At 30.3% G+C, this 24,488-nt stretch overlaps 5 protein-coding genes across 9 annotated transcripts; 4 read left to right on the forward strand and 1 right to left on the reverse strand.

The window, feature by feature from the left end:
• The first annotated feature begins 429 nt into the window (after nt 1-429).
• On the forward strand, nt 430-3,288 carry RhoGAP68F (Rho GTPase activating protein at 68F). Its single transcript, XM_035085580.1, has 10 exons — nt 430-662; nt 824-925; nt 1,019-1,162; nt 1,266-1,446; nt 1,532-1,750; nt 1,821-1,919; nt 2,028-2,215; nt 2,360-2,560; nt 2,645-2,751; nt 2,833-3,288. The coding sequence occupies exons 1-10, from the start codon at nt 614-616 to the stop codon at nt 3,004-3,006; spliced, it is 1,464 nt and encodes a 487-aa protein (XP_034941471.1). The 5' UTR covers nt 430-613; the 3' UTR covers nt 3,007-3,288.
• A 1,045-nt stretch (nt 3,289-4,333) lies between these two features.
• Rab21 (RAS oncogene family member Rab21) lies at nt 4,334-6,209 on the reverse strand. The gene is made up of 4 exons (XM_035085583.1): nt 5,734-6,209; nt 5,495-5,662; nt 5,307-5,425; nt 4,334-5,188 (listed from the first exon to the last, which is right to left on the reverse strand). The coding sequence occupies exons 1-4, from the start codon at nt 5,872-5,874 to the stop codon at nt 4,951-4,953; spliced, it is 666 nt and encodes a 221-aa protein (XP_034941474.1). The 5' UTR covers nt 5,875-6,209; the 3' UTR covers nt 4,334-4,950.
• An 89-nt stretch (nt 6,210-6,298) lies between these two features.
• On the forward strand, nt 6,299-11,679 carry LOC118068286 (SIN3-HDAC complex-associated factor). 2 transcript variants are annotated; one of them, XM_035085581.1, is made up of 7 exons: nt 6,299-6,483; nt 6,600-6,978; nt 9,154-9,241; nt 9,321-9,474; nt 9,552-9,720; nt 9,808-9,964; nt 10,048-11,679. In XM_035085581.1, the coding sequence occupies exons 3-7, from the start codon at nt 9,168-9,170 to the stop codon at nt 10,652-10,654; spliced, it is 1,161 nt and encodes a 386-aa protein (XP_034941472.1). In that variant the 5' UTR covers nt 6,299-6,483; nt 6,600-6,978; nt 9,154-9,167; the 3' UTR covers nt 10,655-11,679. The 2 variants fall into 2 exon arrangements, with proteins under 2 accessions (XP_034941472.1, XP_034941473.1); XM_035085582.1 differs by lacking the exons at nt 6,299-6,483; nt 6,600-6,978 and adding an exon at nt 7,929-7,968.
• Nucleotides 11,680-14,694: 3,015 nt separating this feature from the next.
• LOC118068732 (rhythmically expressed gene 2 protein-like) lies at nt 14,695-15,730 on the forward strand. The gene is made up of 2 exons (XM_035086376.1): nt 14,695-15,127; nt 15,208-15,730. The coding sequence occupies exons 1-2, from the start codon at nt 14,828-14,830 to the stop codon at nt 15,673-15,675; spliced, it is 768 nt and encodes a 255-aa protein (XP_034942267.1). The 5' UTR covers nt 14,695-14,827; the 3' UTR covers nt 15,676-15,730.
• Nucleotides 15,731-15,860: 130 nt separating this feature from the next.
• Nucleotides 15,861-24,350, forward strand: LanB2 (laminin subunit gamma-1). Of its 4 annotated transcripts, none has more exons than XM_035086370.1 (9): nt 15,861-16,419; nt 17,144-17,560; nt 18,150-18,411; nt 18,744-19,045; nt 19,111-19,316; nt 19,397-19,500; nt 19,930-20,118; nt 20,207-20,432; nt 20,514-24,350. In XM_035086370.1, exons 2-9 carry the CDS (start codon nt 17,411-17,413, stop codon nt 23,935-23,937), a joined length of 4,863 nt encoding a protein of 1,620 aa, XP_034942261.1. In that variant the 5' UTR covers nt 15,861-16,419; nt 17,144-17,410; the 3' UTR covers nt 23,938-24,350. The 4 variants fall into 4 exon arrangements, with proteins under 4 accessions (XP_034942261.1, XP_034942262.1, XP_034942264.1 ...); XM_035086371.1 differs by lacking the exon at nt 15,861-16,419 and adding an exon at nt 16,426-16,624; XM_035086373.1 differs by lacking the exon at nt 15,861-16,419 and adding an exon at nt 16,892-17,070.
• The last annotated feature ends 138 nt before the right edge of the window (nt 24,351-24,488 follow it).

The following is a 24,488-nucleotide window of genomic DNA, read 5'->3' on the forward strand; positions in this document are numbered from 1 at the left end:
AGAAATTTAACGTTACTGTAATAATAATTGAATTTTTTCGATTGATGATTTTAATCATTCGAAGCTAAAAAATATAATTAATACATCTTTCAACGTTTTAGTAGATCTAAATCAATAATTATCGATGCAAAAATAGTAATTATCCGTAGATTTAGAGTCATTCTTAATGAGTCTCAACTAAAAACTGACGCTAGTGGGAGAAGAATTGTAAAGAACGGGAAATCGTTTAGCCAATGAAAATGTTCGTTATTGACAAATAACCAATAATCGTTTTTTAATTGAAAAACTCTTATTGGTTGCTCCAAAAAAGCGCTAAGTTCTAGAACCAATAGAATTCATTTTTTCTAAACGCGCGAATTTCAACAATTAATTTTAGAAGGAGGGAGTTGCTCTGAACGATGGAGGCGCCGTGTCGTGGTGAATATTTTCATAAACGAAGAAAAAGTCTGACGCATTTACGAGACTGTGGTCGTGTTTTGAGTGAGAGATTTCACTGTCCGCCAACGATTCTGGATAAATAATGTGGTTACGTTGGCGATAAGACATGGAATTTTAAATGGGTGTTGTCGTTTAGTTTATCGTGTCTATTGAGACAGAGATTTAACTCTGTAATATGGAAGCTGATTATCAACCATCGCTAAGTCCAGCTAGAGCTTTGACAGGTAAGATGAATACAAACAGATTTTTTTTTTCCATAAGCTGGCTATGAATATTAACGTATTTATATTGATGATGTGACATACACTATTTATCCACCCATATCACGTTTCTTTGGATTGCAATTATAAACATTATTATATTAAAATGAACGTCATTGTCGCAGGAAATGATACTGAGGATCCATACCCAAGTTTATCCGATTATCATGATTATGAACCGAATTTAGAGTTCGATGACACAGAGCTTCAAGCAACAGCTGATACTGGTAAGGATAAATATTTTTTATTATTTATTTTCTCTGAAAGAATTTAAATAATTAATCGTTTATCATTTAATTATGCTGATTACCTCTTTTTAGCATGTCAACTACTTGAAGAGAAACTTGATCTTAGTACAGCTGGTTCAGGAATTGTTGTTGATTATTTAGAAAGTCCTGTAAGTGATGGAACTATTGAAGAAAACTTCGAAGAAGCTCTTGTTGATGCTCCAGTTATTGAAAATGGTAATTGACATTTAAATTCAAGTAACCCTACTATAAAAATTTTAAATGTCAAACTCTCAAGGCACTTGAAATATGAAACTATGAGTTAACTTTATTTTTATAGCCGAAGATCTTGCGGCTTTGGATGGTGAACTTGCGGATGAGGAAGACTATAATGATATCGCGAGACTTGGAATAGTTGAGGTTGTTGGCGATGATAGTGCTGGACGTAAAGTTATCGTCGTTTCAGCCTGTAAACTTCCTGCCGTTGGGAAGGAAGTTTTTAATCATGCCAAATTACTTAGGTTTGTTGACATGGAATTTAAACAATAATTTTCAGCCGTCATTACGACTATCATTATTTTTTATACATTTTTTTTATAATTACAGATATCTTACACACACGTTAGATACCTTCGTAGAACAGGATTACAGTTTAGTATACTTTCATTATGGGCTTACATCAAAAAACAAGCCTCCTTTGTCATGGTTATGGCAAGCGTATAAAGCATTTGATAGGAAATACAAGAAAAACCTGAAAGCATTATATTTAGTACATCCAACAAATTTTATTAGAATCGTTTGGCAAATTTTTAAACCTGCAATAAGGTATTTTTAAAATTAATTAAATAAGTATTATAATTTTATAAAATATTTATCAATTTTCATTTATTAATAGTGCCAAGTTTGGCCGAAAAATGATGTACGTTAATTATCTAGACGAATTAGCTCAGCACATTAACCTTGACCAGTTAATTATTCCTCAACAAGTGATAGAGTAAGTTGCAATTAATTATTCATAGCCTAAAAATTGTGTCAACTGTTAATTCATTATTGATAAACGATTACGTTTATTCTTTAAAATAATTATTGATTACTTTTTTAGTCACGATGAACAACTAATGCTCAAGACTAGAAAAAACCTTCCTACGAGTCCCCCACCAAGTTCAGTGGCAACACCAATAGCCACAACGCAATTCGGAGCAAACCTTCAATTTATCAAAGAAAACAATGGAGGTGATCCTATTCCACCTATTGTGAAACAGTGTATCGAATTTCTCGATACTCCAGACGGTAAGTATTCATCGTAATACTATCATAAATTGTATCAGTAATCTCTGTTAATAATGATAACAATAATATTAGAAGTCGTAAATATAAATTTGTCACTTTAAAAGTTATTTTTATCAAGATAAATATGTAATCATTTTTTACCAGCTTTGGAAACCGAAGGAATATTTAGAAGGTCGGCTAATGTTGCAATGGTAAAGGAACTCCAAAATAGATGTAATCATGGTTTAGACGTCGATTTCCAAGGAGACCCCCACATAGCTGCTGTTCTCTTAAAAACTTTTTTACGTGAATTAGAAGAGCCTCTCATGACTTATGAGCTTTACGATGAGATTACTCAATTCCAAAGTATGATTATTACATAAATCATTTTATATTGATTACAAAACAATAAAATAGAAAATTTTTAATAATGAATCTATTATTTTACAGCTTTGTCAAAAGATGAACGACCACGTAAAGTGAAAATATTGGTTTTAGAAAAATTACCAGAAGATAATTATCAACTTTTAAAATATATTGTACAGTTTTTATCCAGGGTAATTATTGTTTAATGCGTGTAATTAAAATTAATATTCATAAAATTGGAGAATGAGGTTAATTGGAATAATTTTTTATAGGTAATGGATAGATGTGATCTGAACAAAATGACATCGAGTAATTTAGCTGTGGTTTTTGGGCCAAATTTAGTTAGAGCACCACCATCGGTAGGAATGTCTCTTTCAGCAATCGGGCCAATTAATCAATTTATCGATTTTTTATTTGCTTATCAAGACAAAATATTTATTATCTAAAGAATTTGATTAATCAAATATATTCTCTCATGGCCTAACTGAAACAGCCGAGTGAGAATTATGTTATTCAATATAATTCAACAGACTGATAGTTTGTATCGATTCTATCCGTCTAAAGTCGGTATTTATGGTTAGACAAACATAAACTCCTTGTAGAGTGATTGAAACTGAAGAAAAAATCTTGAAAAAGATGACAGCCATTACAATTCATCATTGTAGTGATTGTTATCCATTTACAAATACTATCTTCGTTTTTAATTAATGTTATAACATCTTTTTAACTATTAAAAACATGTCAGAGTAACACAAAAACCTAGTCACAAGAGCGTAGCACAAGATTCATCATGAAAGTATCTTTGAAATAATTGCAAAATGAAATGAGAGACAGCAATGTTGTATATCAATTTTTAAATTGTCGATATTTATACAGAATTTTCTCATTGTATACCAAAGAAGAAGAACTGTCATATTATTAATTATAATTCGTAGAAATACTGACAAGATAATAGTTGAATTAATTTGAAAAGTAGACATGATTTTTCGAATAACTTTATTGACGGAAAATGCCTTAGATAATTTCACGACTAACTAAATCATGAATATTTATCTTTACGACTCGATAAATATTCATTTTTTAATAATTCCAGAATCTCTTATGTGGATTTATAACTCCAAAAAAATCACTAAAATATAATAGTAAGGAATTGTAGCTAACATTCCATTATTTATCAATGGCTAAAAGTCATTTGCTGCAATTTATACCGGCCATTAAAATAACAGAAAATAACTAACAAGATAACGCGTGAGTAACTTTAGGATATGCATTTTAGCGAGTGAATGGGTACTAGAATTGCAGTAAGTTTCTCACAAGCTGACTATTGGGCATATCTATGATGTTATAAGATGCGTGTAAATAATTTAAATAAGTGTAAAAATTATATTTAGACTGTAGAAAAAAAAAATTGAATTTTTAATAACTAAAAGAGAAATTTTATTGAGTATAAATTTTCTTTATATGTCAAATATGTGTTCAATCAGATGTAACTATATACAAACGTGTAGCAACACGGTAAATTGATTATTTCTCTAAAAAATATATTATATGATTCATTCAAACGAATACGTTTCGTTTTTCAGTTTGTCTAAGTAATGAATAATGCATTATAAGATGTGTTTTATGAATGCTGAATAGTTGATTATGTATAACATAATCCAAGTAATACATTTAAACATACATTTATGACCGAATTAATATAAAATGCATCTTAAATAGAATAATAAAATTTAGACCAATTTATGACTAATAAGCCCTTATTTATTGCACGATATTATTAATATATACATTTTTATTTTATTTATTATTTAAAATTATTCATGTATACACGCTCACTTATAATATTTTTATTATCATTATTTGTATCACCTCTTTTCATTTTTAACTTCATTTATAATCGTGTGAATATTTCACTCAGAGAAGAGTATATGTTTTTAAATAAAAATGATTTGCAACTAAATTTATATCTAAGTAAGATACAAAATTTTATCGAATTTTTATCTTTTCATTTTCAAGGTATAAATATATTTGTTTTCATTCAAGTAAAGGCCTATTTATTTTTACTGTTCAAAGCATTGATAATATATATTTGAATACATAACTATATTTGGCAGTTATGTAGAAAGTTTTCAATTCACATTTATAAACTATAAATAATTTAATTATCGTTATAAATGCACTCCATATAACTTTCATTATTAATTATATAATGAGTTTATTACGTCTTATTTGTTTATATTTCCGATAATAAAATATTTCTATCCAATAGTTGATCTCAAGATCTTTAGATATGAGTAAAAACAAATCGTTTTTTTCACCATTTTTTGTGTTGATTAATTCAAAACCTTACTAATATATAATATTCTTTGCTTTTCGTAAAAAAAACTTATTTAGGAAGAATGCGAGCTTCCACAACAAGATGATTTTGTCGTTTGGATCTCGGCTTCATCATCAACAACAATCACATTCCTTCTTGTACTACTTGTCCTATTAAGGCTAGACTTTTTCTGTTCTACTTCATCAGCATGGGCTATCATTCTCTTCGTTAAATCTAAAAACAGTTCTTCGATATTTCTATTTTGTTTCGCTGATGTATGAAAGTGAACTGCTCCGACTTGTTTCGCATACCTAAACACATTATTAATCTTATATAATAAACGTCTAGAAATATTGTTTTATATGGTTTTTTTTAAATTTAGTAATATATCTATCATAAATAATTCATTTCAAATTAAAAATTACTTACTCTTCAGCTTCTTCTACAGTCACATTTCTATCTTTTTCAAGATCAATTTTGTTACCAGCAATTACTAAACATACGTCATTTCCAAGCATTTTCCTTAATTCTTTTATCCAATTTTTAACCTATAATGAGTAACCAATTAGTGAACACTTGAAATTTTATCAACGAAACCTTACTGATAATAATAGTACTTTTTGAAATGCATCATTATTGGTGATATCATAAACTAATATCGCTCCATTAGACATTCGATAATAAATTGGTCCTAAAGCATGAAATTGTTCTTGGCCTGCAGTATCCCAAATTGCTAGTTTTACTCTTTTTCCGTTGATATTAATTTTTTTTTCAAAGAAAGAAGCCTAAAAATCAGAGCAATAATATTAAAGACTTATGTAAATAAAAGATTAATGAAAAATCATCTTGTTATTACCTGCACTGTAGACAAGTGTTTATCATTGAATTTGTCTTCAACATACCTCAACGCTAATGAGGTTTTACCAACACACCCCTCTCCAAGTAATACAACTTTAAAATTATAACTATTATTCGAATTTATAATCGAGCTTGCCATGATTATAAAAACCGGTTCAACAAATTAACCAAAACCTTATTCTATAAATTTGAACTCTTTTTCATCTACAATACCACTTATCATTGGAATAAATTAAGTACTATTTACATGTCAGACAATAAACGAAATTTTTATCATCAATAGTGTAAATAAATGAATAGTTATATGGTAATGTCAAAATTGGGGTAAGTTAGCAAATCAGCTGTTTTTGGCTAGACTATCATCACTGAATAGACAAAACTTGACAGGAAGTAATTGAAAACTAATACATGACCGAAAGATGTCGCAGACTGTGACGTAGTCATGGTAAATAAACAAATACCTACGTATATGTATATGGATTTATAATTAATTGAAAAAATTCTTCATGAAGAACAGTTACAATGAACGATTTGCCAATAATTTGGAGTAATCTATAAATAAATATTGATTTTTCATTATCGATTGGCTATTGCATATTTGTCATAAAATCAATCAATCATACGTCCATGGTTTTAATTAGTTTCACGTTAAACTGTCACTTGGGCCGACATCAAAAGCATACGTGTGAACGTACTCATGTTGGAGTGAGATGGAAAAAACCGGAAATCAGATTTGACAATTATTTTGGTAAATAATAAACTTGAAACAATAAATACTTAATTTTGATTATTAATTTAATAAAAAAATATATAATTGAATTAATTTTGATAATCATTAAAAAAAATTATTGTTTATTTATTGAGAAAATTCATTGGCGGGTTCCAAAAATGGGATATGTTTTGACTACAAAGTATCTGAAACTGACTCTGCGCGCCGAAACTGCGCACAAGCTTCTCAAATCTGGCCGTCACCTGTATTGAAAAGGTAAGAAGTACTCTGAGTGAAACAGCAAAGTAAAGTGAGTTATAACGGGGGAAAATTAACAAAAAATGTATTAAAATAGTCAACGAAAGATTTTTTAATACCACCGAGAATTGTCATAAATAATTACAAGAGTATATTCTAACAATATTACGTGAAATGTCAGCGTCGTCCGGTGCATAAATCGAGTGATGTTCCAGGTTGTGTGCTATATCATCTTGAACGACAAAATTCAACATTAATTAATCAGTTGAATATACAGTAAGTTAAAGTACTTTTTGAATTTGAGTGTAATTAATGAAAACTAACATAATGTGTGTGATGCTGTGAGTCAAAATGATTTGTGTCAATTCACTTTGAGAGTCAAACGCGCGCCGCTGTGAGTACTTAAGTACTTTGGATCGGTGTATGAATTGACAGCTGGCTAACAGGGAATTTTTTCAAATAATTTTTATTTTTTGAAGTTATTTAATGAAAATACTATGACTTTTTACTCAATATTCATGTTCATTGTCGAAAAATAAGATATTTTTTGTGCCATTTGGCAAGCCAAGTTGTTTGTTTGCGTGTTGTATCATCTGTCATGGCGTGCCTGTGGCGGTTGGACGTTGGTGGCATCTTATAAGTCATTTAGTGTTATTTTTTACCGAGTTTCAGTATAAAAATGCAAAAGAAAGATTTTTCATAGATCATTGATCCTTCTAAGGGGTTCATTACTTCATATCCTTGTGGTGTAAATTCATTTTATAGACATTTCGAGAATGACATATGATTTATAGGGCACAGAAGGGGAGCTCGGGGTCGAGGAAGGGAAGAAAGCCGCAATGGCGGCGGCCTGTATCGTGCCACGCGCCATGTCCGACCTGTCTTTACACACGTCGCTTTACCAGGACCTTTTTATATTTCCATTCATATTTTTTTTAAAATTACCACCGTTTGTTCTACTACGCTACTTTTATTTCGTAATAATTCCATCGCTTGAGTACCCTTAAAGCTTTCGAAACTATTTTCTATGGCTTTTACTTTTGATGCTTCGTTCGAAAAATTACGTCTTCCCCCACTTCCTCAAATATTTATTCGACCATAATGTCGATGATTCCTCCCCCCTTTTTTTTATACCTAGTCTTTTCTGTAGACAATATTTTCGTGTCAATGTCTCCCGACTTGGTTCTTTTGATCCAGATAACTTGTAAAAAAAACTCTCATTTTTGGAGTGCGTCGACTCATCTCTGTATATTTTTATTCATATCGGTAACTGTCCTCCGACACATTTGATGTGTATGCGTATTCATTTATAAATATATATATGTAATACTGAAGTGCATATTTATTAGCATATACTTGTATTCTAAAGTTATTTTTGTCCATCGGAAAAAGAGAAAAAGAGAAGTGGGATTAATGTGTACGCAACGCAACACGTTTATTGGTCAACATGTATGGTTGCACACAAATATAGAAAGCGCGAAGAACAACATTCTCCAGACTTTTAAAATATAAATGCGTCCCGAATGTTGTGTGACAAGCTTATAGAGAGCAACTTTTAATAATATATTTACAAAAAAAAAGTAACATCTTGATAGCTTTAGTCTTTTCATGAATTTTAAACAACGACAACCTTCCTCACTGTTTACTTGATTGAGTAAAAAATTATATCTGCAAATTTGAGATATATACATTTGTATTGAACGACTTGAAAAAAACAAGATAACATTTATCATTATCCATCCATCTGCACTTCTTTTTTTCTTTGTATAAAAAACTCTTGAAATAATAAAATATCCTTCAGTATTTGACATTAATTTTTTTCAAGTTTGAAGAAGTTAAAAATGTCATGTGGTTGGTTATGCTGACAAAGTTTAACCACTTCCGTGTATAAGCTTTTTTTTTCAACTGTTGCAAGTTGTAAAGGTGGAGTAAAAGTGAAAAGGAAAGTTTCATTACTAGGTAACTGTGTCAGGGGCGAACAGTAAACTGCTACATCAAAGCATGTGTTCTCGTACTTCTCCTGTCTACTCAGCTTACAGACTTTTTCTATTCTATTTTCTATAAGACTTGACAAGCTTAGGATTTAACAGCCATAAGATAAAACGAATATAAGAACATGATGTACAAAAGTGAGCCTACATCCCTGTTATTTTTTATAAAAAGATTATATTACTTGGTTATTGACTCAACTATATCGTAATATTGCCAAGTATTAAGTGCACCAACTGTTGATGGTTAATGGTGTCAAGATCGAACACAAGAATTTGTTACTGTAATTCCAAATATGTAGATATAAATTGTTACATTAATTGATAAAAAAAATGCTGACAATATTATTAACTACTAACATTGTTTTGTAATAATTCGAATTATCAATTAGATAAAATATCTTACTAATTAAATATAAATTTACTTGAAAAATAATTCATTGAATTTTTCTATTTTTTTCAGAATAATAAGACAAAATGTTTAGCTTCCATAAACCGAAAGTTTATAGGTCAACAACGGGATGCTGTATTTGCAAAGCCAAATCGAGCAGGTGGGTGCAAATATTTAAAAAGCAATATAATATCCATTTTAATAACGAATTTTTAAAAACTCAAAATATTTGGTTATAGCTCCCGTTTCACGGATAGTAAAAAGTATGAGGATGATTTTATGAATTGTTTTCAATTGAAAGAACGCCGCTCTGGTGAAATTTGCAACGCATGCGTTCTTTTGGTTAAACGTTGGAAGAAGCTGCCGGCCGGCAGCGATCGCAATTGGCAGCACGTGAGTGAACTAGAAAAGTATTCTTGGTATTTGTAATACGATCGATGACCTAATATGAAAAAAATATATTTTTGCAGGTTGTTGATGCACGTGCTGGTCCTGGTATTAAATCGTTGACAAAATTCAAATCAAAGAATAAAAAAAAAACGAAAGAAGCCGCCGAAAAAATTATTAAGAAGAAACACGTTTATATCAAAAGTGAACAGGAACGAGAACCAAGTCCTGCAATTAGTGATGAACTGAATGGTTGGTTTAGTTAAATTATTAATCTTAGCTCATTAAAAAATCATATATTTAAAGAGTAATAATATCTTCATATTATTGTTTCAAAAGAATATGTAAATGGAGCAGGAAGTAAAGGATCAAGTAGAGCAGCAACTCCAGAAGAATGTGACGATGTAATGACTGAAAAACGATTGACTGAAGTATGCACTGATGACAAAGATGAGTTGTCTGTTAATGACTTTATAGATATGACCTATTTTAAAAGGTATAAATAATTTTATGATCATCTTCATATTTACATTATTGTTGGATTAATTTGTTAAATGTAAATCTATTTTTGAATTGTAGAGAAAAAATTTGTTGTGGAGTGATATTCCGAGGTCTTTATGGTGAAGTCATAGTTTGCCCAGAACTGATTAAACGTTGCACCAATTGTATTTCTCGGCAACAAGAGAAACTCAGACAAGCAGAATCGAATGCTGCCAGCAATAGTCCATTCCACAGTTCAGCGTCTGCCAGTCCAGCTTACAGTGCATCATCTTCATCTTCGTCAAGTCCTGTACATAATGTTGATTCATCAGCGGACACAACAAAATCAACGAGTAAACTCTTTAGTGATTCTTCATCAGATTCTGGATATGATGATTCTTCTAACCAAGGAGTTGGTGAGAATAAAATAGCTAAGGTTAGCAGTATAAATAATGCTGCGAAAATTTCTACAAGTAGTAATATTGCAACGAGTCAATCGAAACCGACATTGATATCGGAAACTGTCAGATTAACTGGGGTAGTACCTATTGCGGCAAATCCCGTAGAACAATTTACTTGTAAACCTTTATCTTTGGTTTCATCTTCAAGTCTCGGTAGTACAAATGCCCATCCAATTGCCGTTCCAAATAATCCACTGATCGATTTTGCGATGCATGCCGCTGCAAGACAATCTGTTATTAATTAATAACAATTTTTTACTATAGGCTTGTTGAATTTATTTTTTTTTTCGTCGAAGTAGTTAGGTAAACATAAGGCTCCAATTGATTGAACAACTCATTGAATTTATGATGTTGCATTTAATTATTGGAGTATAATAATTGATATTAATTAGTAATGACGATGGTGTCGAACTGATAATCTTTATTATGTGTAGGTATTTACCCCCAGAACAACAAGATATGTGAAACGGGATTATCTCTGAAGTCTCAAGTCAGACGAGTGAGATTTCCTTAGGAAAAATTTTAAATATTGAAATTTATTTATTATCATGATTGAAAGTATTTACAAATTAGTCGATTCATGAGTGATTCTAGTAAAAAAAATTAAGATGAATTATTAATTAAATTATAAATGAATAAAAAATAAAAATTGTAAAAGTTTAAAGATGAAAAAATTTAGAGAAAATGAAATTTTAGAAAAGAGAAACTGTGATGAATAAACTATGTGGTAGAAATAATTTATTCTATTTAAATAATTAACATTTGTGATGGCAGCTATAAAGCTAGCTCCATTTTAAAAATTAAGACGATATCCCATTCACGATAAGTTTGTTCTGGGCAAATGTCTTTCGCATGAGATAATTTAAAGAAGAAAACTTTTTAACATTGGTATCAGCCATAAATAAATGTGTTCCAAAAAGCCAATTATTATCTCATATAAAAATTTAGAAGTAAATAAGAGGATCGACGCGAAAATTCTTTTTCGAAACTTATGTTTACTAAACTCAAATGCATTTCGGACGAGTCGCAACTTCCATGACATTTGAATTATTATTTTTTTCGAGAAAAAGAACAATAGCGTGCTCGGATTAATACGATATCAAGAAAATTAAAAAAAAAACAGTAAACGAATATAATACGATGACCCAATAATTATCAAGCAATAATATTAAGAGAATAATATTTAATATTAAATGAGGGCCATATGTATTAAATAAACGAAAAAGTCCTCTTTTAGAAAAACATTTGAGGCAGTATTAAAATAAATATTCGAACAGGACCAACAATTTATTTTATTATATCTATAAATGAAGTCAACGGCATAGTGCAAAATGGACGACGACTTACTGTTTTTATAAACAATTAAAAATTTAGATTTGTAATCTATCAATTTAAAATTAAGATTTTGAAAATGATTATTAACTCAACAACAATTAAATAAGTTACCTCTTATTCCAATCGTTTTTACATTAAATAAAAATTCAATCAAAACGAGATACAAAGATTAGTTTTAATTGTCAAGTGCAATAAATGCTTTGAGTCTCATTGATTGAGTGGAAGAAAAATTTTTTTTTAATGTTGACAAATTTTTGCATATTCTTATGAAAATGTTAAGATCAATTTTAATATATTTCTCAGCATTTCGAGTACTTGTAAATGCATTTTATATCGCAATTACCATAAGATACGCTCATTGACAATCACAAAGTTTTTAATAAATAAACTATCACGAACAGAATCTTTTCAAAGATAACGACGTTCTTTCCTTTGTCTTTGAATAGATTTATTTACACATTTTTAAGTGAAATATAGGTAAATGATCTCTACAGTAAAATGTTAGTCCATGATTGCAGTTTTTACAGTAAAAATCAAATCGTGTGGTATATTGCGTAATTGGGTTCTAAGCATCGTAGTTTAGAAATGCAATGAGACTGCACAGTTTTCTACGCCGAGTACGTATTTTCAAATAGTAAGAATATATGCATTAATTTTTCTTGATCTCTTGTAATATCAAACCTTTTATTTTTTATTTTCTGCAATCGTCCCTTCTGCTCGTGATTGAATTATTAATAATATATGAACATATTTATAATAAACATACATATTTTTTTTTAAATAAATTATCCTTGTCGATTCATACAAATGACTGTATACAGCCGATACTGCCATATACATTTTATAAATTGCAAAAAAAAAAAAATAAAACGTTATGAAAAAAATATATAAACAAAACAAGAATGTGAACAAATTAAAAAAAAAATTTGATAATAGGCAAATGGGTGTTAAATGAATTAAGAATCGACAATGATTTTTTTATTTTTGACTACCGTAGATATTATTAATTTATTATTAAACTCTGCGTTCGATAAATGATTTTGATGAATTAATGAATTAAGGATGTAATATATCGAACGTGTGAATATGCAATTATGAAATAATCATTACAAAATATTACTCCCCAATTATTTATACTTTATATAATGATACATATATGATAAAGATATAATTATACTCGGTTTTATGATGTTTTTATCGTGTTTACTAGCCCATAATCATGATTAAGTCAATTGTGAATAAGTTCAAATAATTGAAAATCTGACAGTTTCTGATAATTTATAAAAAATTATAATTACCTAAAGAATAATATCATTAATAATTAAATATATTAGTAATTAAGCAAAATGAACTTTGCTACAAGAACTTTATACTCAAATTGATTATTAAATGATTTTTAATGCAAGTTTAATACGTGAATTATTGTACATATGTATTTATTAGAATCTTGTCGTTTAATTACAAAAAAGAACCAACAGCCAAGAATACAGTAACAAAGCAAAGAAACACGATAAATCATGTTTGTTTTTTAGACTGTAAGATCTTTTATATCACAAAACTTAATGCTATTATCATAAATTATTATTATTAATTTACATCAAATGATTAATTATCTTAAATATAATATAATATTTAAATAAGATTGTGAGACTGATCGATATATTGAACAGATAACAATTTATTTACATAAAAATATTGTAGTGTAGATCAGGTTTATTGCAATATAATCAATGACATATGTATATATACACATCGATTAGGTTATTTATATTACCGTTAATTAATTGTGTATATGTATCATATGTATATTCTTTTTTGACAACAATTATTACTTTATAAATACCTGATCGTGACTGCCATAATTGTCATCTTGTTACCTCGATTATACATTATACTATTGTACAGGTATATAAAAATAAGATTTATATGAGGTAAATTATATAATTTGATTGTCCCACCACCATAAGGGAATGTTTCCCTTCAATATTTACGGCAAACCTTGGTTTATTTTTAAGAATCCATCAGTCACACAACACAAAATAGATTCATAAGGGATGTATGCGATTTTACGGCGCGAATCAATTTATGAGACGTCTGAAAAGAATTTGTAATGTGTAGCATTTTAATTATTTAAGATAAAACGAAAAAAAACAAAAAAAAATTTTTAATAAAACTGTCGCTCATTAACGTCCTCCAAATGTTTTTATATACAAAGAAAACTATAAGTAATAGTAATAAGTAAAAATAATAGTTATAATAATGATAAAGAATAAATGAAAACGCACTATGATGAATGATGAAATGTACAAATGCTTCACATTACTGTTCGATGATTTAATTATTTTGTACACTCGTGCTGTAGGTCTTAAATTTTTTATCTTCTACTAATAAAACTATAAAATAACTAAAGAAATTTTTATGTGTATATACCACGGGTATTTACATATATCTTAAACAATTTACTGTGTGGAGAAAAAAAACAAATCGAGAAGGTAAATTTTGCATAATGAATTTCTTTCCTTTGCTAGAGGCAAGGAGATAAAATATAAATACATTTATACTACCTATCTGCAGTAATTGTACATACTGTAATAAGTATTATGTATTATTCCATTTGTTAAGCATTGATTAAAATTTCCTTCAAAAATAATTATTGTTTTTGTGCTTATTCCAGTTTTCATTAATTTCATCATTTATAATTCAAATTAAAAATTCAGATAGAGACTGTTAAGATCTTGAAACAATTTTTCTCTTATTTTATTTTTAAAAAATTATGCATACAAAATAAAAAAGTCTGATTATAGAACTTTATTATTTTTGTAAGATAATAAATATAAGGAACATTTTAAAAAATTTATTATTATGTTATATGCAATTTTCTCTTTGTAATAAAACGTATTGACAAATATTTGTTTTTATTAACAATAGCAGAAATTAAAAACACTGACCTCGAATTAATGTTTTCAATAACGTTTAGCACATGCGCAAGCAACTAACCTGCAATTCATTATATTGTGAAAGTTTTATCAATGTTGTCACGTTTCCCTGTAATTATATTGACTACTTGTTATTATTATTGAACAATGAGTGCTAAAAAATTTCTAAAAATTTCAAATCTTAAACTAGTTACTTTCGATATCACTGGAACTTTGCTAGAACCAAAATTAGAACTCTATCCAGAGATAGCTTATCAACATGGTATACGATTATTGAATCCAGAAAAGTTGGCGCCAAGTTGGAAACAGCACTTTTTATTTTGGAGCAATGAACATCCAAATTATGGAAAATATTCTGGTCTTGGCTGGAAAAATTGGTGGAAACATGTAGTTGTTAACGTATTCAAAGATCAGAACCCTGAAGTTCCAGATGAAAAATTACATCAAGTATTGATCTATCAATATTATCAAATTCATTCCTAATAACACAGCAATTATTTAATTAAATCTTCTATTATAAATTATAGATAGCTACAACATTAATTGAACAGTATAGTACAAAACAAGGTTGGCATGTTTTACCTGGAGCTGTAAATATTCTACAGTATTTAAATAATCAAAAAATAATATTAGGAGTTATTTCAAATTTTGATAAACGTTTAGAACCAATTTTAATAAGCACAGGCATTCGAAAATATTTTTCTTTTATTATTACATCTTATGATTATGGAAGAGAGAAACCAGATGTTATACTTTTTGAGAAAGCTTTAGAATTAGTACAGCAAACACGTGGAGAAAAAATTACGTCACTGCAAGCATTACATATTGGTGATAATTTGAAACTTGATTATGATGGAGCTAAGAATGCAGGATGGAATGCTTTTTTAATGGACCCAAATTCTGGTGATAAATTAAAATCGATTCCAGAATTTGAAAGATTTAAGAATCTTCATGAATTGCAGAAATACTTCGAAGTTTCGATAGTAAATAAATAATAATTAATTAGTAATACTTAGAAACTTCTTTGTTAAAAAAAAAATAGTAATGAAAATTATTCTAATAGGTATTGTTAATTGTTTTATATTTAAAAATGAAATTAATAATTTGTGATGAATAATTTTACTTATGGCTGTGCATAAGTAATTTTATGAAATTTTTTTGTTTAATAATCAAAAATTGTCTCAAATATAAAAATATTTAATTTACATGTTATAATATATATTTTAAAATGCAACATAGTCATTTTTATGTATGACACAGTCATGAATTAGTAGAAGATATCTATGCAGTCTCGCTATATGAGTGGGTGGGATATCAGTGAACATTTCCGGGTAAAGAGATATCTATTCATCCGTTGACTTTATAGAATAAAATGAATGAAAATTTTTCTTAATGTATACGTGCTTTTAAATTATTTAAGCTATTCTCTCTTAAATTTTAAAATCATCAAGAGTTTTAAAACGTTGCAAAATAATGAGATCTAAAGAATATAGTGGGGAGAGAAATGATGAACTTAAGCAAAGGGCTAAAAGAGGTCGGTTTCAAGATTGGAGTTTCAAATAAAGCCTTCTCTAGCATAAGCTAAGCATCACTGCAACGGAGTAAAACGGGCGTGCGAGGAAGAGCGAGATAAGCAAAAGTGAGATGAAAGAGCTCACAGACCTCTCGCTTTGAGAGTTCATTCTTTAGGTCCGTGCTTATAATCCCTCAACTCCACCTCCAGTTTCTGTCTGCTAGAGGTAAGATCCATTCGTACAAATTCATAGAATATCTAACTACTCAACCGCGTGTGTTTTACTTTGACATTTTTTAATTAAACTGTGTCTCAAGGACTAAGCTGTAAACTATATCACGTGTATCTTAAGCATCTTGGCATCTTGAGAACTGAAAAGTATTGTATGATAAAACTGAATACTTTGTGTTTCTTCAAGGTTTGTTATGAATGTAAGTTGTAAAAGCTCCAAAGGTGGAAAGTTAGTGTAAAAGTGATGTTTCACAAAAAATATAAAGAACCTTTTAGAGTTGAAAATAATTTCTATAAGAAAAAAACGTCTTTGACATTACCCCCTGTCGCGAGAGTCCAAACTACCGTTGGAATTTTGCCTATGGTAGGCAACTTACAATGCATAGCTTTGCATTTCTTATCCAATACAATTTTGAATTATATTTAAGTGATAATTATTTAACTGTGATCTGAAACAGAAAACATTTTGTTATAAGTCATCAGATTTATTTAATTGACAATAAATTTTGATTATTTAAATTTTATTTTGCACTATGCTAAAGTATTACTTTGTTAACAATGACTCTAGTACTTTTTTCAACGAATATTTTGATATATTTTTCAAGTAGCATTCATACTTTACCCATCTTCCAATAAAAAAGTACAGGTTATAAATGAAGATTAATTAAATTATCAGATACTTCTCGTGTTATTTAATATAAAAACTATTTATTTTACAGATACCACGTCGAAAATAACTGGTAATGCTCTAAAATTATCCGAATGGATCATTAAAGATAAGTTACTTGCACTTCTACGAAACTTAAAGGGAAGAAAAACGAAAGTGTAGGCCGGCAAGTTCATTGTTCGTTAGTCAAACTCTAGGCTTGCTACTGTGCGGATGTCTATCGACGCTTGTCGATCTCTGGATCGACTGTAAAATATTTTATTCATATAATTTTCATAATATATTCAATTGATTCATCGTCATCATACTTAAAACTATAATGAAGTGTTCATTATTGCAAATAAGTTTTGTGTTCATCATCACCTCAATCGGAATTCTTGGAGATCCAGATCCATCGGAAGAATTTTTTCATCGAGTTCCATTTAATCGTGATGAAGTAAAGTGTTATGATGAGACTGGAAGAGCTCAGGTGTGTTAATTTATCAATTTTCAATTTATAATGATTTTTTTACAATTTATTCTAAATGTTTTTATTCATTCTTTATCTTTAATTTTACTGTAATGATATAGCTGGGACCATTTTAATAATCGTCGTATAATTTGGATGTTTGCTATCTTTATTCTTCTTCTATATGGTTTCTTTACCTCTTTTCATCTCCGATGAACGCAGGGTTATCAGCTCTTCTTCGAATTGCTTAAACGTTATGATGATAAGCGGAAGTGAATGAAATACATTTTTCAATCAAATATCATTACTTTTTATTTAACATAATAATGTTGAAAATACTTACTAAATTTTATAAAAATAATGACATGAGAGTTGTTAACTTCCTTTCAAAAGAATTGATATCTGAATCTCTAGTCAATGAGAACAAATGCTTGATAATTCAATTCATGTTAACATTTTTTTCTCTTTAAAAAAATTATTTGATGATTAGATATAAATTTTTAGAACTGATGTAAGCATTCACTATCGAATTCATTGGATATGAACATGTGTTAGATCTAAAAAACTTAATACATGAAGCACTCACTTAAATTACATATTAATTTTTCAGAGATGTATTCCACCATTCGAAAATGCTGCTTTTAATGTCTTAATAGAAGCAACAAACACATGTGGTGAAAGCGATCGTCCTACAGAATTCTGTAAACAAACAGGAGTAAAAAAGAAATCTTGTGAAATTTGTCGACGGGGTGATCATCCTGCACTTTATCTCACTGATCATGATAATAATGAAAATGTTACGTGGTGGCAATCTCAGACGATGTACGATGGGATTGAATATCCTAATCAAGTCAACTTAACTCTAAGACTAAGTACGTGAATTATTTCAGAAAGAATTTAATTATTTCATTGAAAATGATTTAAAGAAAAAGTAAATAGAAACAGAAAAATTTGTTATGATATTTTAATGCTTATTTAAAATTTATAGCTAGTTAAATTTAACCTCTACTCTCTGATAGATGGTTTCAGATAAGAAATTATAATACCTAAATTGTAAGACACAATCCTAGAGGTCTTTTATTTCTTTCATCTGTTGGCCACGTGTTTTCTTTTTCTAAGAGGCTGCAGTTCCAATGTTTTAGCCCTAAACTAAACCATAGGCGTAGGATTAATTTTTTTAACTAATGTTCTACGTATTTTCCAGAAAAAACCTTCGATATTACATATGTTAGGGTGCTATTCGAATCACCAAGACCAGAAAGTTGGGGAATATACAGGAAAAAACATGAAAAATCCAATTGGGAGCCTTACCAATTTTATTCAGCAACTTGTCGCGATACTTATGGACTTCCAGATTTAAAAGAAACGATTCGTGGTGAAGATACAAGGGTTCTTTGTACATCAGAATATTCAGATATTTCTCCATTAACTAAAGGCATCGTTGCATTTTCTACTCTGGAAGGAAGACCATCCGCTTATCAATTCGATACCAATCCTTCTCTTCAGGTAAACAATAAATGCATTTTTAAGTCAATAAATATTTACTTACATAATTTCGTCAAATTTTATAGGAATGGGTACAAGCATCAGAGTTGAAAATTACGTTAGATCGTTTAAATACTTTTGGAGATGAAGTCTTCGGTGATGATCAAGTACTCAAGTCATACTATTATGCTATCGCTGATATCGCAGTTGGTGCACGGTGTACTTGCAATGGACATGCTGGAGAATGTGTTAATTCCACTGCTCCAGATGGTTCAATTCAAAGAATTTGCCGGTAAAGTCACTTTTCACTATTTAAATTATTAACTCTAAAACTAATATGTAAAAATCCACTAAATGAAATGTAAATTTTAGATGTGAACATAACACTGCGGGTCCAGACTGTAATATCTGTCTTCCCTTTTACAACGATGCTCCATGGGGTCGTGCAACAACGACTGATGCTCATGAATGTAAAGGTGAGTTCATTTTACACACAAGAATTTCAAGCAAGTATCAGTACGGATTGAACATCGTCAGAACAGTTTTTATGACGCACCTTACATGGCTCCTTATAAAGTACATGGTATACCAGCTTTACCTTATTTGTCAGCGATGATGATCGTAAGAGAATTACTGAGAATACTCCACTCACAGTGTTCGTACGATCTTGTATACCTAGTTCCATCTTTCGATATTTGATTTTGAAGTATGAATAAATGAAATTTACAAAATGCGGTCCTTGTTAATTGAAATAATTTTTTTAAATGCTTTGTTAATTGATTTGACTTGGGCTTATTGGAGTCGAATGTCAGCACGGTATTTTAAGCCTACTCGTGAGTTTTTATTAGAATAAATAGAAAAGATTCACCTTTTGATAGTTAAATAATTATTATATTGATTTTCAGCATGTAATTGTAATGGATATTCGGATGAATGTTATTTCGATAAGGATCTTTACGCTTTGACTGGACATGGTGGTCATTGTATCAAATGTAAAGCAAATCGTGATGGTCCAAACTGTGAAAAATGTCGAGATAATTATTATCAACGTTCTGAAGATGGTTATTGCATTGCTTGCAACTGCAATGAAATAGGTAATGTATTAATATAAATAATTAAAAAAAAACTATTTATTTATTCATTCTTCAAAAAATATTTATTAACACATTGTTATGTTTAAAGGTTCAAGAAGTCTTCAATGTAATGGTGAAGGAAAATGTCAGTGTAAACCAGGTATCACTGGAGATAAATGTGACAGATGTATGCCCAATTTCTATAACTTTGATTCCACCGGATGTACTTCTTGTGACTGTAATGTAAAAGGATCTTTGGGTAATGAGCCAAGTTGTGATCCTATTACTGGATCCTGTGCTTGTAAAGAAAATGTTGAAGGAAAACGCTGTAGAGAGTGAGTAACGGAAAAAAAATTAATTCCTCATACTATTTTCATTCATCAGTTTTTTAATAAATAATATCAATTACTCTTTAGATGTCGGCCTGGATTTTTCAATCTCGCATTAGAAAATGAATTTGGTTGTACTCCTTGCTTCTGTTATGGCCACGCATCAATTTGTCGACCAGCTAGTGGCTATTCAAAAGTCTTAATCGAAAGCATGTTTGTTCGAGGCAACGAAAGATGGTCAGCAAATGTTGCAGGAAATACTCTTCCACTTCATTATGATGCTGTTACTCAAACAGTTTCTGTATCCGCACCTGATAGAGATAACGTCTATTTTGTGGCTCCAGATAGATTTCTAGGAGATCAGAGGGCGTCTTATAATCAATATTTATACTTTACTTTGAGAATTGGTGAAAAAGAACCTGCTCCAACTGCTCGTGATGTGATCTTGGAAGGTAGCAATGGAGAACAAATAACTCAACCAATTTTTGGACAAAATAATCGTCTTCCTACAGTTGCTCCTCAAATATACAAATTTAAGCTTCACGAACATCCTAATTATGGATGGCAACCACGTCTTTCTGCAAGAGCGTTTATGTCAATTTTGTCAAATTTAACTTCTATAAAAATTCGGGGAACATATACTCATCAAGGCCGAGGCTTTTTAGATGATGTTGTTTTGGAAACAGCACAAAGAGGTGCAGCAGGAGATGTTGCAGATTGGGTAGAACATTGTCAGTGTCCTAATGGATATATCGGTCAATTTTGTGAATCTTGTGCTCCAGGATTCCATCATGACCCCCCTGGTGGTGGACCTTTCGCTCACTGTGTACCATGTAATTGTAATGGTCATGCAGATATTTGTGATGCTGAAACTGGTCAATGTATTTGTCACCACAATACCGCCGGGAGCAATTGTGAATTATGCGCACGAGGATATTACGGATATCCATTAAAAGGAACCACAGAAGATTGCAAACCATGTCCTTGCCCTGACAATGGACCTTGTATTCTCTTAGGAAATAATCCAGATCCAATTTGTTCTGAGTGCCCAAACGGTAGAACTGGTCCACGTTGTGAAACATGTTCTGATGGATATTTCGGAAACCCAGATCAAGGAATAGCTTGTCGTCCTTGCGAATGTAATAACAACATTGATTTAAATGCCGTTAGAAATTGTAACCATGAAACAGGAGAATGTCTTAAGTGTGTTAATAACACAGCTGGATTCCACTGTGAAGACTGCTTGCCGGGTTATTGGGGAGATGCTTTGTCAGACAGGAAAGAAGATGGCTGTAAACTATGTCAATGTTACGCACCAGGAACTTTGGAAACTGATGATGGAAGCATTGAACCTTGCAATCAATTAACTGGATTTTGTGCTTGTAAACCTCACGTCACTGGAAAAAATTGCGATAAATGTGAAGATGGATATTACCATATTCTCAGTGGAGAAGGATGTAAAGCTTGCAATTGTGATCCCGAAGGGTCATATAACAGAACTTGCGATGTAAATACCGGACAATGTCAATGCAGACCAGGAGTAACTGGACAACGGTGTGATGCTTGTCAACCATATCAATACGGTTTTGGTCGAGAAGGTTGCAAACATTGTGACTGTGATCAAATTGGGTCTTTAGATTTACAATGTGATGCCAATGGACAGTGTCCATGTTTAACAAATGTTGAAGGACGAAGATGTGACCGTTGTAAAGAAAATAAATACAACAGGCAATATGGTTGTATTGATTGTCCGGCTTGTTACAATTTAGTTCAAGATGCAGTCAATTTACACCGAAGACGATTAGCAGATCTTGAAAATACATTAAATAAGATCAACAGTAGTCCAACAGTTATCAAGGATTCAGATTTTGAAAAAGAACTAAAGAATGTTGAAAATAGAGTACGCGACTTATTGCAAGCAGCTAAAGAAGGATCAGGAAGTGATAGTAAAACTTTAGCAGAACAACTTGATGATTTGAGAGATCAATTAAATCAAATAGAAAAAGTTTCTCAAGGTGTAGATGTTACTGCACAGGATGCAAGACGAACGACCAACGAAGGATTGACAAGTATTGAAGAAGCTGAAAGTGTCTTGGACAAAATTCATGAACAGTTAACCGAAGCAGAAGACTATCTTGCAACTGAAGGTGCAACAGCTTTAGAAGATGCAAGAAAACGTGCTGAACAAGTTGGTCAACAGAATCAACAGATGACTGAGATTGCGCAAGAAGCTCGACTTTTAGCAGATTTAAATGTTAATGAGGCAAAGAAAATACATATTCTAGCTGAGCAAGCTAAAAATACTTCTCTGGATGCTTATAATTTAGCTAAAAAAGCAATAACAAGATATTCAAATATCAGTGAAGAAATAAGAGAATTAGAAAATAAATTAGAAATATTAGAAGATCGATTTAATGAAGTAAAAAATTTGACTGCTACTGCGATAGCTAAGTCGGTTGCAGTTGAAGAGGAAGCTCTTCATTTGTTGATCCTTGATCTTACTCTACCTTCTGTTGATATTCAAAAGCTTCAAGACCAAGTAGATGTTGTAAATAATGATGGATTGGTAATCAAAGAGCGCGCACAACTTTTATTGAGCGAAAATGAGGATTTGTTAAACGATTTAAACGAGAAAATAATAAAAAGTGAAATCTTGTTAGAAAAAGCACAAGATCAGCAAGCAGCCACAGCTGACTTATTATCAGAAGTTGATAAAGCTAATGAGAAAGCACAAGATGCAGTAAAAAGAGGTAATCAAACATTAACAGAAGCTCAAGAAACATTGAAGAAACTTGGAGAATTTGATGCTGAGGTACAGAAAGAACGAATTAAAGCTCAAGAAGCTTTAAAAAATATTGAGTCCATCAGAGAAATGCTTGATGAAGCCATCGAAAAAGCTGACGAAACGCAAATTATTTTAAATGGAGCTGAAAATAATGCTGCAGGGGCTTGGAATATAACTGCAGAAGCTCAAAGAAATGCTGATGAAGCAGGTGACAATGCAAGAATAATTCGATCTGAAGCTAATAGAATTCAATCTGATGCCGTGAGGTTAAGCAATGAAGCAGATAAACTCCGTGCAAGAGTTGAAATTACAGATTCTATCGTTAAAAAATATGAAATACGTGTTGGAGATGATGTTAACGTCACAAATGATGTTAATCATCAAGTTGGACAAGCGAGAAATAAGGTAGCACTTGCAAGTCAGCAAGTAGATAAGGCTCTCATGGAAGTATCTGAAATCATAAGTGAACTTCAAGCACTACCAGAAATCGATGATGCAGATTTAGATAGACTTGAAAAGCGATTGATTGCAGCAGAAAAAGAAATTAAAGCAACTAATTTAGATGAAAGAATAAAATTATTAACAGATGCAAAAAATTCACAAACGCAGTGGGTTAAAAATTATGAAGATGAAGTAAGTCGTTTGCGAATAGAAGTAGAAAATATTGATGAAATACGCAAGGCTTTACCGACTAATTGTTATAAGCGTCTTCGTCTTGAACCTTAAGTGCCTTAATGTGCCATCAAAACTTAATTTAATTTAATATTGAGAATGTCTTTGAGCTTTCTTTCATAAAAATAAAATGGAAGATAATCGATTAGCATCGAGCTTAACACAATTTTTGTACCATGAGATACTCATAAAAAATGATAAGGATTGTGAATTAACGAGTTAAAGCTCTAAAAAAATTTATAATAAAGAGGCAAAACTTTTTGAATCTATTCTTCATCTATTGGTAGAGTTCAGATTTTTTTTAATAAACACGATGCCAAAGACTTTAAATAATGATGGGAGGCTCGATTGTTACTTATAATGCATTTTATAGGCTTGTATCGTACAAAAAAATAAATAGTTAACCTATAGATATATATATATTATATGTATTTTTTTTTATTAAATATAATTACGTTTCATGTAGATTTAATTATTATAAATTTCTCTACTAAATCAATGATGTTGATCAATTATTTACTTAAATATTTTTGCAATAGTTGTAACGTTAGATGTTTTTTTACAAAACAAACAATTATAAATTTTTTATACTACTTAATTTAGTG

Source organism: Chelonus insularis, unplaced genomic scaffold (genome assembly GCF_013357705.1).
Source record: "Chelonus insularis isolate UGA/USDA-ARS -01 unplaced genomic scaffold, ASM1335770v1 contig_3_pilon, whole genome shotgun sequence".
NCBI lineage: Eukaryota > Metazoa > Arthropoda > Insecta > Hymenoptera > Braconidae > Chelonus > Chelonus insularis.

Bases quoted from the DNA above. Each gene is read 5' to 3' on its own strand.
- RhoGAP68F (XM_035085580.1), top strand. From the start codon at position 614: ATGGAAGCTGATTATCAACCATCGCTAAGTCCAGCTAGAGCTTTGACA. The intron at 1,751-1,820 runs GTATTTTTAAAA...ATTTATTAATAG, and splicing joins ATTTTTAAACCTGCAATAAG to TGCCAAGTTTGGCCGAAAAA. The intron at 2,752-2,832 runs GTAATTATTGTT...AATTTTTTATAG, and splicing joins TTGTACAGTTTTTATCCAGG to GTAATGGATAGATGTGATCT.
- LOC118068732 (XM_035086376.1), top strand. From the start codon at position 14,828: ATGAGTGCTAAAAAATTTCTAAAAATTTCAAATCTTAAACTAGTTACT. The intron at 15,128-15,207 runs GTATTGATCTAT...TATAAATTATAG, and splicing joins CAGATGAAAAATTACATCAA to ATAGCTACAACATTAATTGA.
- LOC118068286 (XM_035085581.1), top strand. From the start codon at position 9,168: ATGTTTAGCTTCCATAAACCGAAAGTTTATAGGTCAACAACGGGATGC. The intron at 9,721-9,807 runs GTTGGTTTAGTT...TTGTTTCAAAAG, and splicing joins AATTAGTGATGAACTGAATG to AATATGTAAATGGAGCAGGA. The intron at 9,965-10,047 runs GTATAAATAATT...TTTGAATTGTAG, and splicing joins GATATGACCTATTTTAAAAG to AGAAAAAATTTGTTGTGGAG.
- LanB2 (XM_035086370.1), top strand. From the start codon at position 17,411: ATGAAGTGTTCATTATTGCAAATAAGTTTTGTGTTCATCATCACCTCA. The intron at 17,561-18,149 runs GTGTGTTAATTT...TTAATTTTTCAG, and splicing joins ATGAGACTGGAAGAGCTCAG to AGATGTATTCCACCATTCGA. The intron at 18,412-18,743 runs GTACGTGAATTA...CGTATTTTCCAG, and splicing joins CAACTTAACTCTAAGACTAA to AAAAAACCTTCGATATTACA.
- Rab21 (XM_035085583.1), bottom strand. From the start codon at position 5,874: ATGGCAAGCTCGATTATAAATTCGAATAATAGTTATAATTTTAAAGTT. The intron at 5,663-5,733 runs GTAATAACAAGA...TCTGATTTTTAG, and splicing joins AACACTTGTCTACAGTGCAG to GCTTCTTTCTTTGAAAAAAA. The intron at 5,426-5,494 runs GTACTATTATTA...TACTCATTATAG, and splicing joins ATAATGATGCATTTCAAAAA to GTTAAAAATTGGATAAAAGA.